Raw genomic sequence first — 14,851 nt, 5'->3', positions numbered from 1 at the left:
GCTGGTCTCAGCTGTAATTGCGGAAGAGCTCATGGCTGAGGTCAGAGTGCTCTCAGAACAAGGAGGCCATTGAGCAGAGGAAGAGCAGGAAGCAGGGCAGTGAAGCGCAGGCTTTCATCGCAGACTCCCCCAGCCTGCCAGACCATTCTGTACGCAGAGTTTGAAAACCCTCTGCTCCCCCTTCAGATTTCTCAATGGACGCTGAGAGACTCCATTGACCGACCTGCCAAGTTGGCACATGTGCGGCAATTCAATCCGCGTTATTCTGTTTTCTCCCCCGTTTATTCAGAAGCATCTTAGAGCCTGTCCTTGAGCTATTAAGCAGCCCACCTGCTTGTGGAATACCATAAACACTGAGCAACTTTTTTTCCATAAGCTCAGGACAGTCCGGTAGACGGAAAGTACTTTCCCCTCCATTTCTATACATTTACCGGTTTACTGAATTCATTAAGCAGAACTGTATTTGGCTTGTCTTGTTTTTAAGCAGACTCTGAAGCAAGGGAGCCTTGCCGTTTTGAACGAGGTGTTTTGCAACCAAATGAAATACACAGGAGAGTGTCCGGAGACGTCTATATGACATCCCACTCTGACCTTTAGAGCAGTTTAGGCTACTACGGTGTTTGCTTTGTGGAGACATGTTGTTGATGTTATGCACTGTGACCAGGACTGTGACAGGCCGGTTAATTACAGTTGTCCCAAACCATCCCCCCCCCCCCCCTTTTTTTTCTTCTTTACAGCTAAAAAAGCTCCTGCTTTCCCCCCCGAACGTGCCTGCGGGCATTGAAACGCACAAAGAAGCTGGCACGCATCGCCATAGCAACAGGAGCCAGTACCTTAAGCCACTGAGACCTTTGGTTAAGGTGAGTGGACACTCCCACACTCCTGTCAGGCCAGAGAGAGCCAACAGGATACTGCAATCCAAATCATAAATGGAAAATATTGATTGTCGGGTCAGTGTCTCATCTGTGTTGTGTAGCTGTGTAGCTGTCCACACTGTCCCCTGGCTTCAGGTGGCCGGTTTTTAGTACCTGAGCAGAAAAACTAGGAGAGAAACATGCAGAAGCTGCAGGGGAAATGGGACTCGCTCTCTTATGTCAGCCATTTAACATTTCACTCAGAGACTCTCTGTGATAGGAGGACTACTGCATTAGCTGTGGGGAAGGGGAGGAATGGAGCAGATTTTAAATGCAGAGACTCACAGGCCACTGTGCTCTTGCTCTGCCCTGCTCTCCTGTCTGTTGTGATGGACACAGAAAATGTGTGACATCACCGCTACCTGGGGCTCTCCTGCAGCCTCTAACTCTGAAAGGGGCTGTGGTCTGAATGCGCCCCCCCCCCATTAACACTGGATATGTACAGGTAAAAAAGAAGAACACTGCATGTAACAGAAGAGCAGCCTTGCGATGAATAAAAAGACCTGCGGTTTGCACTTGCCTGTGTAGTGTTCGGGTGTGTTAGTCCCACGTGAGGCGGCTGCAGTCATGCCTTGCTGCTTCTTCAACATAGTAATTAATCAATTGACTGCTTACAGTGAAAGCATAGGGATAATGTTGTTAACATGACTTTAGCTGCTCTGGTGCCCAAGTAAAGCGTGGAGTCTGGCTGACAGGTGTGTGACGTGCCGCTCTCCGTCTCTCCGCAGTGTGACCGCACACAGGAGCGCAAGCCCCGCGCGTTCAGACCGGCAGGACGCCTGTGCACAGAGCTACACCGTCACCTGACCACCGCGGCGGAGGCCGAGGACACGCCCTCAAATGACACCGAGGACGAGAGCGACTCCTCGGAGGAGGAGGAAGAGGACGACGAAGAGGAAGAAGGGGATGAATCGGGCAGCGAGGACGAGAGCTCAGAGCCGGCGGAGGTGACGGTGCCCGGCGAGCCTCAGTTCTCCTCAGAGAAGGAGCTGCGCTCGGTGGTGGAGCTCATCACATACATGCACACTTACTGCCTGCCGATCCGCAAGCAGACCGCCTCTGAGCGCAGGGATCGCGAGTGCCAGGGCCTCGCCCGGCGGGCCCCGCCCGCCCGGCCCGCCCCTGTCTGCCACAGACCCGCTCCTCAGACCAATGCCGCCCCTCCCCGCCCCCGGCCAGCCTTTGTGCGCAGACGCGAGGTCAAAGGTCGCTCTCTCCTCCGGGAGTTGCTGGAAACGGTCGACTCATTTGATGTCAGCAAGCCTTACAGGCTCCACAGCCCCCCCTATTCCCACTGCCGGGGAGCGGGCGGGGCCAAGGCGGGGCAGGACAGGAAGGGGGTGGAGCCAGTGCCCCACCCAGGCAAACCAGAGCTCAAAGACGTGCGTCTCATGAGCCCTCGGGACGATGAATCCCCGGGCCCCCCCGACGGACCCAAAACGGCCAAAGAGGCGGAGGCGGGGGACACAACCTTTTCGGTACGCCGGTCTCGTAGGCTGGCGTCCTTCCCCAGCCGATTCGCCAAGAAGGGGAGGGCAAGGGCAGACTCTGTCTCCTGGCGACATGGTGCGGAGGTGGAGACCGCCAGGCACTACCCTGCAGAGGAGGCAGGCCACAGCAGAACGTCCTGCAAGACTGACGACCAGAAGACTGCAGCGACCGAGACGGTTTTCACCCTGAACGGTAAAGGAGCCTCCACCGTACACCAGCAGGCCAGTCAGTCTAAACCAGACTTCCAGTACATGGCTCCATTTATTATTTACAAACAACCTGAGACATCAGTAAGCCACTGCTTTTCTGTACACCGTACAGAGCAGTGGCGACAAAGGTGTGGTCTTTTTTACACACCTTTGGCTGATTCCTACTGTGGTGATCTCTGACCATGCATGCGATTCAGACGGTCGTATAAATGACTCTTCTGTTGTTCTGATTGCAGAGAAACGTGCCTGCCTCTGTCTGCCGCTGGCTCCCAAATCAACAGGGTTTGTGTTTATATTACTCCACCTTACACAGCCCTCACGCTAAAGGCAGTACTCTTTACAACAGGGCTGCCCAACCCTGGTCCTGGAGATCTACTGTCCTGTTGGTTTTCATTTCAACCATAATTTGGCACAGCTGGTTCTACTAATTAGCAGCTCAGTGCAGACCTGGGTTGAAACAATTACATATTTCACCTCATCTCAATGGGAACTCTGCTGTTGAATGAGGTGCAGGGTTTTCCCTGGCTTTTTGTAGGGCTTAGGTGCTGTGGTGCTGGGAAAAGGATTTGGAGTGGTTATGCTATTTGTTATGTTCGAAATTTTTAATTGATTAAAAAAAAATCCAAGAAAAATAGAATCAAAAAGTTTTACCCAGCGTGCGACATAGTTCCCGCTTTAAGTAGGGAGCTTGAGAATGTAGACCGCAGTGTGTGCGCGAGAACTCAACAATTTCTTACAAAAAAAATGTAGTCCACTTATTTTACTTCACAGAAGTGGTGATACAACTTTGAAAAATAAGTGCTAGTGATATTTAGCTTTAGTGATCGCCGGGTGATGTTGCTAGGACAAGCCAATAGCACTAACCCATAAAATGTGTTATTTAACGGTAGCCTACATGGTCAGTCGACAATAAAATTACGGTTAACTGCACCGGAAATTTCCGTCGCATCTTCAATAAATGGCCAGGGTCCCACTATGGGATCGATTTATAATTCTTTAAAAGTTATATCTTTTCTGAATCGTCATCGATTTTCTTGGCCACTCTGAGGCAAAGCAGCACCAACTGAGTGTACAGTTGCTATGTAAATTACGTCAGATGGATTTAGTATTATTTGCTACCTAAGCTTAGCAGCGTCACTCGAAATCGTTTGCATGATTGGAGCCTGAAATTTCTTATCAAAATCAATTTAAACTATTCACCAATCAGCTGGGACTTTTTAATTATAAGGCGGGATATGGGCTATCTAGTGCCCAGCGAAAATAATTACTTTATGAGAATTAGAACTGGCACCAACTGCCGTAAACGAATGTTCATTGAGATTTATCTGTTTTTCAGTGCCCTCGGGGTCCTGCTCTTATCATTTATGGAATTCTTGTAAAATGTACTTTTCAAAGTTACAAAACAGTCGGTTTATCACATTTAATTCCACATAGGCTAGCCAATGACAATTATTGTCCACAACACGTTAATCTAAGGTTAAACTGATATTGTAATCACAATATTAATGCTGATTTCCGGAAATGAAAATGAAGGATAGTCTGGTAACGAAACACATAGGCTACTGTTGCAATCTTTCTACCATGTAGGAGGCTGCGCATCCACGGACAGTCAGACACTATAACGGATACAGGCAAAACGTTTTTATTAGGTATATTTTTTTAGCTCGAGTGCTGCATATTAAAAATTACCAAAATTTTAGTATTTCCCGTTCATTCAGCTTTGGTACTGGATCAAAGCTGAAGTTATAATGGCAGGGGAAGCCGTGGTGTGCTTTGTTAGACTTAGAGTGAAAACCTACAGGACCGTTGATCTCAAGGAACAGAGTTGGGCAGCCGTACTTTAGGGTGTGCATTTGTGGGACGCATTCCCTTCCTCCTTCTCCACTACGTGTACGAAATTAGGGCAGTCGGGGGCTTCACAGTTTTTGGCGCGTCATTGGGGCTGTGTGGGAATGGCCAATGTAACGTAAATAACGAGCAGGAGCCTTTTCGTGTCGGCTGGCAGACATTTTGCCTGCTGACGTTTCGGTGTGACGTAGAGCTGGATGAGGAAACCTCCCCTCTTGTCACAGGCTCCTGTTAAAATTATTGTGATTCTCTTCACCGTGATATTGAATGAAAAAGGACAAATGGAGACTAAATCAGACCTGGGTGAATTACATTTATTTTGGGTTTAAATACTTTTCTGTACCGATCTTGCCTGATACAATTGAGCCTGCCAATTTGACCAGAAGGCAGGGTTTGCACTTCTTGAGAGCATTTTATTGGTTTCAATACAGCAGTAAAGCAAAGATTACAAATATGTAATTGACTCAGGTCTGGACTAAACCCCCCCCACCCCCACCCCACCCATAGAAAAGCCCCAGTATGCCATAGAAGCAGCGGTAGTTAGACTTTTCCTTCTCTCGTCCTCCTCGAACCCTTGATGATGACTCTGCAATCTCTCTCTCTTTCCCCATGATCAGAGACACACAGTTTGCCAACAAGGCCTTTGAGCAGACGCTCAGCGTGGAGCTGTGTGGCACAGCAGGTAATGTTGTGCTTTGAGTCGGTGTTGATTACTGTGCCTGCCAACCCCTCCCTTGACAACGAGTCAAATGTTTCTGAGTCGGGTTTAAGCCCGTATCACCTGCACTGTCACGACTGCAACCTAATACCATTTCGGCACCATTCAGATGAGCTTAGCTGCAAAGAAAGCTTTGTTTAGGGATAGAAATGCAAGCTACTGTACCGGTTGAATGCATTTGAAATGGATACCCTTTAATTTTCTTAGACTTTTTGCCAGAAACCATAGTGTTCAGAATCAGGGATATCTGGAGATTCAAGGACTTGGGATTAAACGATTTAGGACTTTTATTATGGTATATGAACTCCTTTAAAATGACTTCTATAGTTATCCGTAAGAGGTTCTGTATTATGTATAAGGGACATGATAGGAAGCAGTGTTATCTATCCATAAAAAAGGTATTTATGGATAGGAGGGTATGCTGACATTTTGTCAGTGAAAGCTAAGTAGTGGTGCATCTGAGCAGCAGGCCAGTACATGTGTTCCTCTCATCCATTCATTAAAAGCATATGTGTTCAGTGTCATCATGCAGAGAACTGTTACAGTGTGATAAATGTGTTCTCGTGTTACAGTGGTGATACTTTTTATTCTCACATTCCAAAACATTGCGAATCAGAAAAATAGCTCTTTGTCTTTTAAGAATTTAGCTTAGTTTCTAGTGCCGAGAAATAAAAGACATTGACCAAAAATGTGTTAGTACTGGTTGTGGGTGTGGTGAGCGGTGCTTTTGACTGCACAAGGGCTCGGTGAAGGGGCTGGAGACTAGCTTGATGTTGGGACTGTATTTTCAGGGCTGACTCCTCCCACAACCCCCCCACACAAGCCCGCCGAGGACGAGCTCTTCAAGCCAGAGGGAAAGGGGGAGCCTCCCCCCAAGGGTTTCTGGTCGTCTCGCGCACCCTCCCGGAAACTTCCGGAGCAGACGGAACTATACGCCCAGCTGCGCAGGATGGGCCAGGCAAGCGAGAGGGGGATGGCGGCTCACCGGGCATTCGGGGACCACGACTACTGCCTGCAGGGCCTGGGGGAGAGCCGCAAGCGGCCCAGACCCTCCTGTGGGGAAGAGGAGGTGACACAGGAGGAGGAGGAGGAGGGTGACTGGGCGGCCGGCCGGCTGAGTGAGGAGAAGCTCTTCTCCAAACTCCCGGATTATCTGTGCGGGCAGCGGAGGGCCATGGAGCCGCAGAGGACGGCCTCCCCCCGGTCGGCGTCGCCCCAAGCCTTATCACCCCGCAACGCGGAGGAGAGCGCAGAGTGCTCCTCGCGGCCCTCCTCCCCCTGCGCCTCCTGCTGTCTGCCCCGTTCCTCCAACAGCAAGCTGAATTTTAGGTAAGGTGACCCCCTCCCCCCCATCTCATTTACTTTTGTGTGTATTCAACACTCAAAGGCTTTACTCTCAATATAAATCTGGAGCAAACCATTAAAGTCCCGGGGGGGGGGGAGGTGGGTGGCGGTGTGGAAGACTGCTGGTGTTCTGCCATAGCTCTTTATTTCTCAGTTGAATTTGCCTCACTTGCTGTTCAGGCTGTAAGCCAGGAGTAGTAGCTAATTGAAAGATAGCACTAAACCCCTGTGGGAGTCCATCCCTCAAAGACTAGAACCGTTCATGGTTGCCTTCGGGCTATGGTCAGTTAAACAGGATAATTGTTTATCGTCTTGCATTGCCAGTAAACACCACAAACTGTTCCTTTTTGTCTATGCAGCTGTGAGAACTTGGGGACCTGCTTTGGAGACAAGCTAAGGAGTAAAGCTAACGTAAGTCCCAACGACAAAGTGTAGGCTTTGAAATAGGGGTGGGAGGTACAAATTCTATAATGATATACCGGTAGAAATATGTAGCACGATATTAACTTTGCTATATTGTTTATATTGGTTGAGAATGGATTTTGATGGTTACAATGACATTTTGGTCAGAAAACAGGGCTTAAGCACTGTAGACTTGCTTGCTGACCTTGTGGCTGTTACTTCCGGCAACATTGCTTATAGATCAATAGAAACAGGTGGGAGTACTGTATGCTTCCCTATTACATTAAAACAATATTTATTAATAATAACTTATGGTTAATATGAGGTGATAAATATATATTGTGATATTTATCAGTGGCATCCAAAATATCATACATTTTTTGGCCATGTCGCCCAGGCCTATTTTGAACTGCGCATTGAACAGGGCCAAACATACGAGGCAAATGGAAAGTTTCGCCTCTTACGTCAGGCAGGTGTGCATAATGCAGCAGAGTTCCAGCAGCTGTGGGCTTTCTAGAAGGTTGCATTTGGGAAGGTGATATTTCACGGGGGGTAGTTATGCTGCACACACTGCAGTTTGACCTTACTGACGGTTTCCATGGTATCGTTGCCCAGGAGGACTGCCGAGTGTTCTACATCCACAACCTGCCGGGCGGCATCACGCAGGCGATGCTGCGCAGGCGCTTCGAGGCCTTCGGTGAGCCCGACGACTGCAAAATCATCACTAAAAACAAGTAGGTTCTGCGTCCCCCCGTCCTAGCGTCTGCCCGTCACGCCACACGTGCGTTCATGGAGCGGCTCGTGTTTAAATCCGCCCTGTGTCCCTGCAGCGAGCGCTGTGGCGTCATCACCTTCCTGGGGCCCCCTAGTGGCCAGGGGCAGCGACGCAGACGGGACCTGCCCCTTCAGAATGCCCGAAACAGCCCACGGAGGTTCTGCAGAAAACGCTACATAGACCTGGGTATTCAATTACATTTTATTTGCATAGCCCTTTTTACGGAGGACTGTCACAAAGGTGCTTTACAGAGTAGCAGAAGAGAAAACGCCAGACCTGAACCCCCAAAATAGCAAGCATGTGAGGTAAAAAACCTAGTTGGGAGAACAACCCTCAAACTGGGTGAGACAGAACTCCCCAATGGGAAGGAATGTGGCTATAGAGAGGAAGCCAGTCCTCCGCTAGCCTGCCAAGTGTAATGGTTGATGGATATAACAGAAATGTGCTAAGAAATCCATTATCAAATGGGTTGGACAGGTTACAACTCAGTAATATATTAATTGGAAAAGTAGGAAGACCAAATGCGGGAAAAAATTGTAAACCGCTTAGAGAGGCATGGTAATGAATCTGTAGCTCCAAAATGTGTTGACGTATGGCGTAAACCAGGGGATGGCTTTTGTAACAATAAATAACTCGTAGGGCCACTAGTTTCAGAAAAACAATCTAGTCTAAAGCCTCATTTGGACCTGGTCAATGAAAAAATGACATTTCCTTTCTTTCCCTACAAAGTTGACTGCTTAAATCATCTTGAATTGTGACAATTGATGTAATTGCTGCTTTAATGCATGTTTAAGAAACAGATGAAAGAATAGGATTATAATTGAAGCTGGACTGTGCGCTGTGTGTTTGATTAAACAGCCTTCACTAATGACAGTGTGGAGCTGACGAAGTGGTGAGGGGGCGGAGCCCTGATATCACAAGTGACAGGAGAGATGATGACCATGGCGCATGTGTCCTGTGTGTGCGTTTTTCCAGATGAGGCGGGTCCGGGCCCCGTAAAGAGCAAGTACGATGCCCTGGATTTTGACACCCTCCTGAAGGAGGCCCAGAGGAGCCTGCATCGCTGATGCGCCTCATGGCCCCAGCCTCTGTACCTCAACCAAGGCACCTCTCTTACTGTTTACATTTTTAACATTGGAATAAGAAACAGACCTTGTCTCTTTCAACTGAGGATTTGAGGAGGGGGAGGGTTCCAGAACAACGATGACAAAAAAAAAAGACAACACACAAAAAAGAAATCAAGAAACAAAAAGAAAAAATGCACTCTGAACACAGAAGCTGCTTCCCTGTGTGTGTTTGACATCATTGCCCTGCTAAGGGAGGGTGGGGCTACGTAGCAAACCTTGCTCCTCCCGCTGGCTGTTGTGATGTGTGTGTGTGTGTTTGTGTGAGTGAGTGTGTGTGCGTGTCTTTTTGTACCCCTTGGTAACTACTGGTGGAGCTGCAAGCCACGTTCGCCATTTAGTCGTATAGTACGTGACAAAAATTTAAAAAACAAAAACGGCTTTATCATAGCAAATTGTGGATGTAAATCTGTGTGTGCTGAAAATGAGAAAAGATAAAAACGAACAAAAAAAAATTAATGACAACTTAGTTTACAAGTTTAAAAGGAATAAAATCTTGTAATTTTAGTGCTTCCTTGATTTCATCTATGCACTTGTAACGAGGTAACGGTCTTTATTGGTTCCACCTGTGAAGGGTGTACAATCGGCTCTGCTGCTGGCTGCTGGCTGCTGGGGCAGGTGATACCCAGGACCAAAGTCCTCCCATGTAGTCTCAATGAGCAATTCTGGATTCTGGGAGCACTACAATTCAATCTGGATTAAACCTGTACACACTGCATTTTAAAGCAGTGTGTTATTATTATTGTTGTTGTTGTTATTATTATTCACAACTATTTATAACAATAACAACAACAATAATAATAATGCAAAGAAGAGTAATAGAAACATATTTAAACAGGATAATTCAGGATCTCAGGCTCGTCACTACAGTAACATGGCATTCTTCCCATCTGGTTATTTAAAAAAAAAAAAAACCTGCATACCTTGGTTGATTGGAATGTTACATTATTCTGAATGTAGAGTCCCTGCATTTGGTTATCTCCCAGAATTCATTGCCCTGCTGAAGATCCATTTCCTCGAACACATCCAGCAGCACAGCCCAGGGGTGGAGCCTCCACAGCCCTTTTACAGTGGTACTACTTTCTCTTCTGATTCGGCTGACTTAAGAGGACACACCGCATCCCAGAGATGACTGCGGGTGGTGGTAAACTTGGAATGCTAGACTGTTTCCAGAGCTTTTGAGTCTAGAATGCCCTCTATTAGGAACCGGAGCGGTATCTCTACCTCGTTTACAGCCTCTCTCTCTCGATCTCTTTCTCATTTCTAAGCTCTCTTCTTGATGGGTGAAAGTCAACTTTTTTTTGTCTACTCAGAAGCACTTTCCTCGTGGCTAAAATCTTAACTGTGTCCGTTGTCTGTTTTTTGACTCTCGACCTTATAACCAGGTGTATCCAAGTGTTGTCTGTGTCTTGTGGTGTGTCGGGGTGCTGCTGTTGCTAGGGAACCAGGGGAACTTGAGTCCTGTATCGTGGTGGGAGAGAAAGCATTTTCCCTCCCCCTCCCCTTTCTATATTTGTTGTTTTGTTTGTTTTTCTCTTCATGGACCCGTCCCTGTGAACCCCCCCCCCCCCCCCCAATTGCTCCTCAGTTCTGCACAGTCCAGCCCTGCTTGTGGGGCCATTTTAAACAGCCAGCGTATCGGACTGACTCACCCTGTCTTCTCCCCTTTCCAGTTTCCTCTACAGAAATACATACACAAAATTGAATGTTTACATCAATGGATTCTCCTTCTACTTTACTAGAACGCACACTAAGTACAAAGACGCCTTATTCAGTGTTAGGAGTACCCTATCAGGATGTGCCTTCCTGGCTTCCCCTAGTAGGATACTAAACTAAACTAGACTAAAAGCAAAACACAAATATTTAGTGTTATACATACTGTAAATGAACGGATGAGTGGTATCATCTAAATCAATATGGATCACATACGGGGCTGAATGAGTACTTGTGCTTAGTATGTATACTACTAAATAGTGAGAGAATGTGCTGGTTTACATGACTTAATCTTGTTGTAATGGCTTATATATGTAGTATGTATATAGAACTATGCCAAGAGTAAACATGAAGTGTATCATGCTCTACATCGATTTGTAGATTTAAGCTTGTTAAGGTGATGGATCAGGGTTGTATTAATCAAAGAGAACAGAAAGGAATCATTTTTGGAATTACAAGGGGAAAATGTTCTATACAGAGAATAACTGAAGGGAATAATTTGAATAGGCTTCACAAGTCGAACACTGGTGTTAAATAAAAAATTAACCCTTTACAAATGTTAGATTATTTCTTTTTATGAGTTTATATTTTTAGAAAGAGATTTCTTTTCTTTTTTTTAAGCAATCAAAATGCAATACACTATGTATCTAAAGAAGGCCTTTCATGCGGGCGGAAGGTTTTATTTGAGAAGATTAAAAACAGATCTTGTACTGTAAGTTATAGACTGCTGTAGATACAGAAGAACATTTAAATAAAATGGGGTCATGCCATATAGTTCACACCTCAAAACAAAGTTAAAAAAAAACTAAAAACTAAAAATATTTAACACCTCTTCTAAAGAGTGGAAAATACTTTTTTTTTAATGATTTCAGTCACAGTAAATTATTGCCACTTGTGATGGTGTAGAAGTTTAAGTTGATTCCTTTTGGCTTCATTTTTAATGGATGCTGGTATCTTGTGTGGTCTCTTGAGGGCTTAAACACCTTTCTATCGAGCTGAAGAAAACGGTCCTTGTGCTTTTTGCCTGAAGGTCTGGCTAGAGTGGTTATGAAGTTCCATCAGGAAACTTGAGAATAAAAAGGACAGATGGAGAATCTCTCAAAGAAAGCCTTAATAATAATAGGGAAAAAGAAAGCTATCACTAGCTTTTATTGGTACAGTTTAATCTTTAAAACCGTATGTTTTATTAATTACTGAAATAATTATACTTTTTCAATACAGCCATATTATAAACAGTATATACATATATATATAAATATATATATTTGTGTGTGTGTAGATAGATATAGATGAATATATAATTTCTTATAGAAAACTTTGATGTTGACCATTTTCTTCAGTGTTTTAGAGAACTTAAACACATTTAAATAATTACCATCGATCTGCAGAGCGTAGGTCAATAAAGAATCCAAATCTAAACACTTCCAAAGGGAACCCTCCTCAAATGCAAATTGTCTCTCCACTTTTCACTTCACAAATTGCAACAAACAAACTTGAGACAAGCTGACCAAAAACACCCTTTGATCTTGGCACTGAATACAAGTGCCACATCAATCTATTTGTGAGCATTGCAATCAAACTGATTGACCCTCATTTTATTTTTGTAATTATTACAACGGAATATTCATAATCACCTGAAATAAAATATTATTTTTAAGTATTTCCCCTGTGGACATGTGGAAGGTCTTGCAATATTGGAATGGCAATTTTATCCCATTCCCTGCTAATCAGAGCTTTCCGAATGTGAATTGCGTAAATGTCTGTGCTACCCTGAAGCATGTAACAAACACTTTCTCACACAATGGGGTACATTTCCCGTTATCATGTCTACCGCACCCTTGTCTTTGCATTATCTTTGAAACCCCCTATCTGCTAGAGACTGCCATGGTCTTGGATACAGCTACTTAAAGACCTACAAAAAAGTCTTTAAAGTCTTTAGTTTAAACAAAATCAACGAAGGGCGTATATTGTTTTTCCACTTTTATCTTCTTTTTTGTCGATTTACATCTAATGACTATCAAATTCACAACCTGATTTTCCTTTTTTAACTTTTTTTGGTATACTGTATTTAGTTAGTAAAATTTTATATTTTTACATAAGTTGGTTTTATTTGGTTTTATTTTTTTATTTATATGCCACTTAGCTTGGATGTCTTTTAATGGTGTTCCTTCTCTGTATCGTGTGATTTCATATGTCTTGAGATTGTGGAGACAAAATGCATTTCAGTATTTTTGAATTGTTAAAATCTAGTTTCATAGATAATTTTACCAAAATAGCTGAAATTATCTGATGTTATAAATTATATTTTAATTCGTGTAAATACTTTAAAAAAGAGAACTATGGCTTCCTTTTAAACTGAATACATTTCTCTCAAGAGATTGTTTACATTATTAAACTGTAGAAATGTTCCTCATATACTGTAAAAAGTACATATATTCATTGATTTGCCTCCAAAAAAATAAAAATCCTAATGAACAACATGTCTTGTAGTCATGTTCTTAGAATGTTTTACGAGCACTTGCAGGAGTTTGCAAGCGGTTACAAGAATAGATGTGAATTACATGGTTTCATATGAACTTTCGACTACTAGCTTGTAAATAAATACATTACATTATTGGCATTTGGCAGACGCTCTTATCCAGAGCGACGTACAGTTGATTAGACGAAGCAGGAGACAATCCTCCCCTGGAGCAATGCAGAGTTAAGGGCCTTGCTCAAGGGCCCAACGGCTGTGCGGTAGTATCAAACCTCTTAAGTGAATAGGTTACATCAGCAGAAGATCAATAAGTAAAGTCTAATAAATACCTAATAAAGTGCTCACTGAGAGTATGAGCATCTGTATTGCTATATATCTGTAGCGTATATATACTCACTGAGCACTTTATTAGGTATTCATTCAATTGATTTTTTAGACTTACTAAAAATACTTACTTATTTTTTAGATACTGCTGTAGCCTACCCACTTAAGTTATGATGCGTTGTGTGTTCAGAGATGCTCTTCTGCATGCCACTGTTGCGTTACTGTCACCTTCCTGTCAGCTTTGACCAGTGAGGACATTCACCTCTAGATTTTTTTTTTTTTGCACCATTCTTTGCAAACTAGAGACTAGTGTGTGTGAAAATCTGCAGTTTCTTGGACTGTTAATTATTCAACTGCATGCTTAAACCCAACAGTATGTCTGTTTTACATTGCCTCTTAAACTAATGTACGGTAGAAGAGAACAATATGTGCTTTTGACTAGTTACTCCTTGTTGGTATTGTCTTTCTCTTGGACCTCAGTGCCATCATCAACTTGGCCACTGTTGCTTGTGAAATATGAAGTTCAACAGCACTGAACAGTCACTGAAGTTCAGCAGTCACAACAATCACCCTTCTTTCAATATAAGAGATCCTTTCTCATCGTGGTAGGCAAAATGAGCTACTGGACCTGCCTGCCCAGTGTTTATATACACAACTGCAGTGAGTGTGCTGGGATGGTGATTGCTTAGTCAAATCTGGAGCCCCATCTGTATTTTTCTGTTGTTGTTTTGACTCTGTATTGTAGCTCATTGGATTTTGAAACAATGAATATGATGCTAAAATTCTAAAACTCTTGCGCAATGAAGCATATTTGATCTTCACATTTCTGATGGCCTGACAGCTTTACGGGTGGATGGTATCGCACAATAAAGCATGAGAAAATACGCCAAGCAAGTAAATACACAAGCATTTACGAAACTGCTTTTACATCTACGTGATTTCTTCATAGGCTGTTCATATGAACGGATAGCATTTATCACAATTATAAACAAAGGTTTTTATATCGTGGCACTTTTTGAGCAGCAGTCTCAGGTTACATGTGTCATAAAATAGTTCCCATAATAGCCACTGTAAAGCTGTTGCCAGACTTCTGTAAATGTAATGCAAATAAGCTATCTAACGCACAACTGTCGGGGCCAACTGAAAACCAACAGCCAGACAGTAAATAAAAAACTTCTTACTATGAAACCTCAGCAATGCCTATTTCGTTATTACATGACAGACAATTATGCATGCTGGTTCAGAATCTGATGGATCTTAGATGTGGCTATAATATGGGTAAGTAAAAATGTCCTTACTGGTAGCCTCAACTATTTAACATTTGCTACTCGGTAGGGACGAAGACGTAAAACTAATTATGTTTGGTCTGCAGCAGACACGCTGCCTTAATGTAACATTCAAAGCATGTTTGTGCTTACAAGGACCGTAGGATGTAGGACAGATACAATGTTTGTGTTCGTCGCAACCAGAACTGTCATTAGCTGCTGCTCGCTCTCTCAGACCAAGCTGGGTT

The 14,851-nt window shown here is 44.0% G+C and overlaps 1 protein-coding gene across 2 annotated transcripts in view; it reads left to right on the top strand.

The window, feature by feature from the left end:
• ppargc1b (peroxisome proliferator-activated receptor gamma, coactivator 1 beta) overlaps positions 1 to 13,016 on the top strand; it is a 54,431-nt gene extending 41,415 nt beyond the window's left edge. The window contains exons 4-12 of one of the 2 annotated variants that reach the window (XM_061235235.1): positions 738 to 860; positions 1,643 to 2,597; positions 2,851 to 2,896; positions 5,080 to 5,144; positions 5,972 to 6,509; positions 6,884 to 6,935; positions 7,542 to 7,660; positions 7,757 to 7,887; positions 8,677 to 13,016. In XM_061235235.1, coding sequence (XP_061091219.1) covers positions 738 to 860; positions 1,643 to 2,597; positions 2,851 to 2,896; positions 5,080 to 5,144; positions 5,972 to 6,509; positions 6,884 to 6,935; positions 7,542 to 7,660; positions 7,757 to 7,887; positions 8,677 to 8,768 — 2,121 coding nt within the window. In that variant the 3' untranslated portion in view covers positions 8,769 to 13,016. The remainder of the gene's footprint in view (positions 1 to 737; positions 861 to 1,642; positions 2,598 to 2,850; positions 2,897 to 5,079; positions 5,145 to 5,971; positions 6,510 to 6,883; positions 6,936 to 7,541; positions 7,661 to 7,756; positions 7,888 to 8,676) is intronic. The other variant, XM_061235236.1, reaches the window with a different exon arrangement.
• The last annotated feature ends 1,835 nt before the right edge of the window (positions 13,017 to 14,851 follow it).

The sequence above is a fragment of the Conger conger genome, chromosome 3, assembly GCF_963514075.1.
Source record: "Conger conger chromosome 3, fConCon1.1, whole genome shotgun sequence".
Lineage (NCBI taxonomy): Eukaryota > Metazoa > Chordata > Actinopteri > Anguilliformes > Congridae > Conger > Conger conger.
The sequence above is the reverse complement of the archived record's forward strand: the minus strand, read 5'-3'. Positions and strand labels throughout refer to the sequence as shown.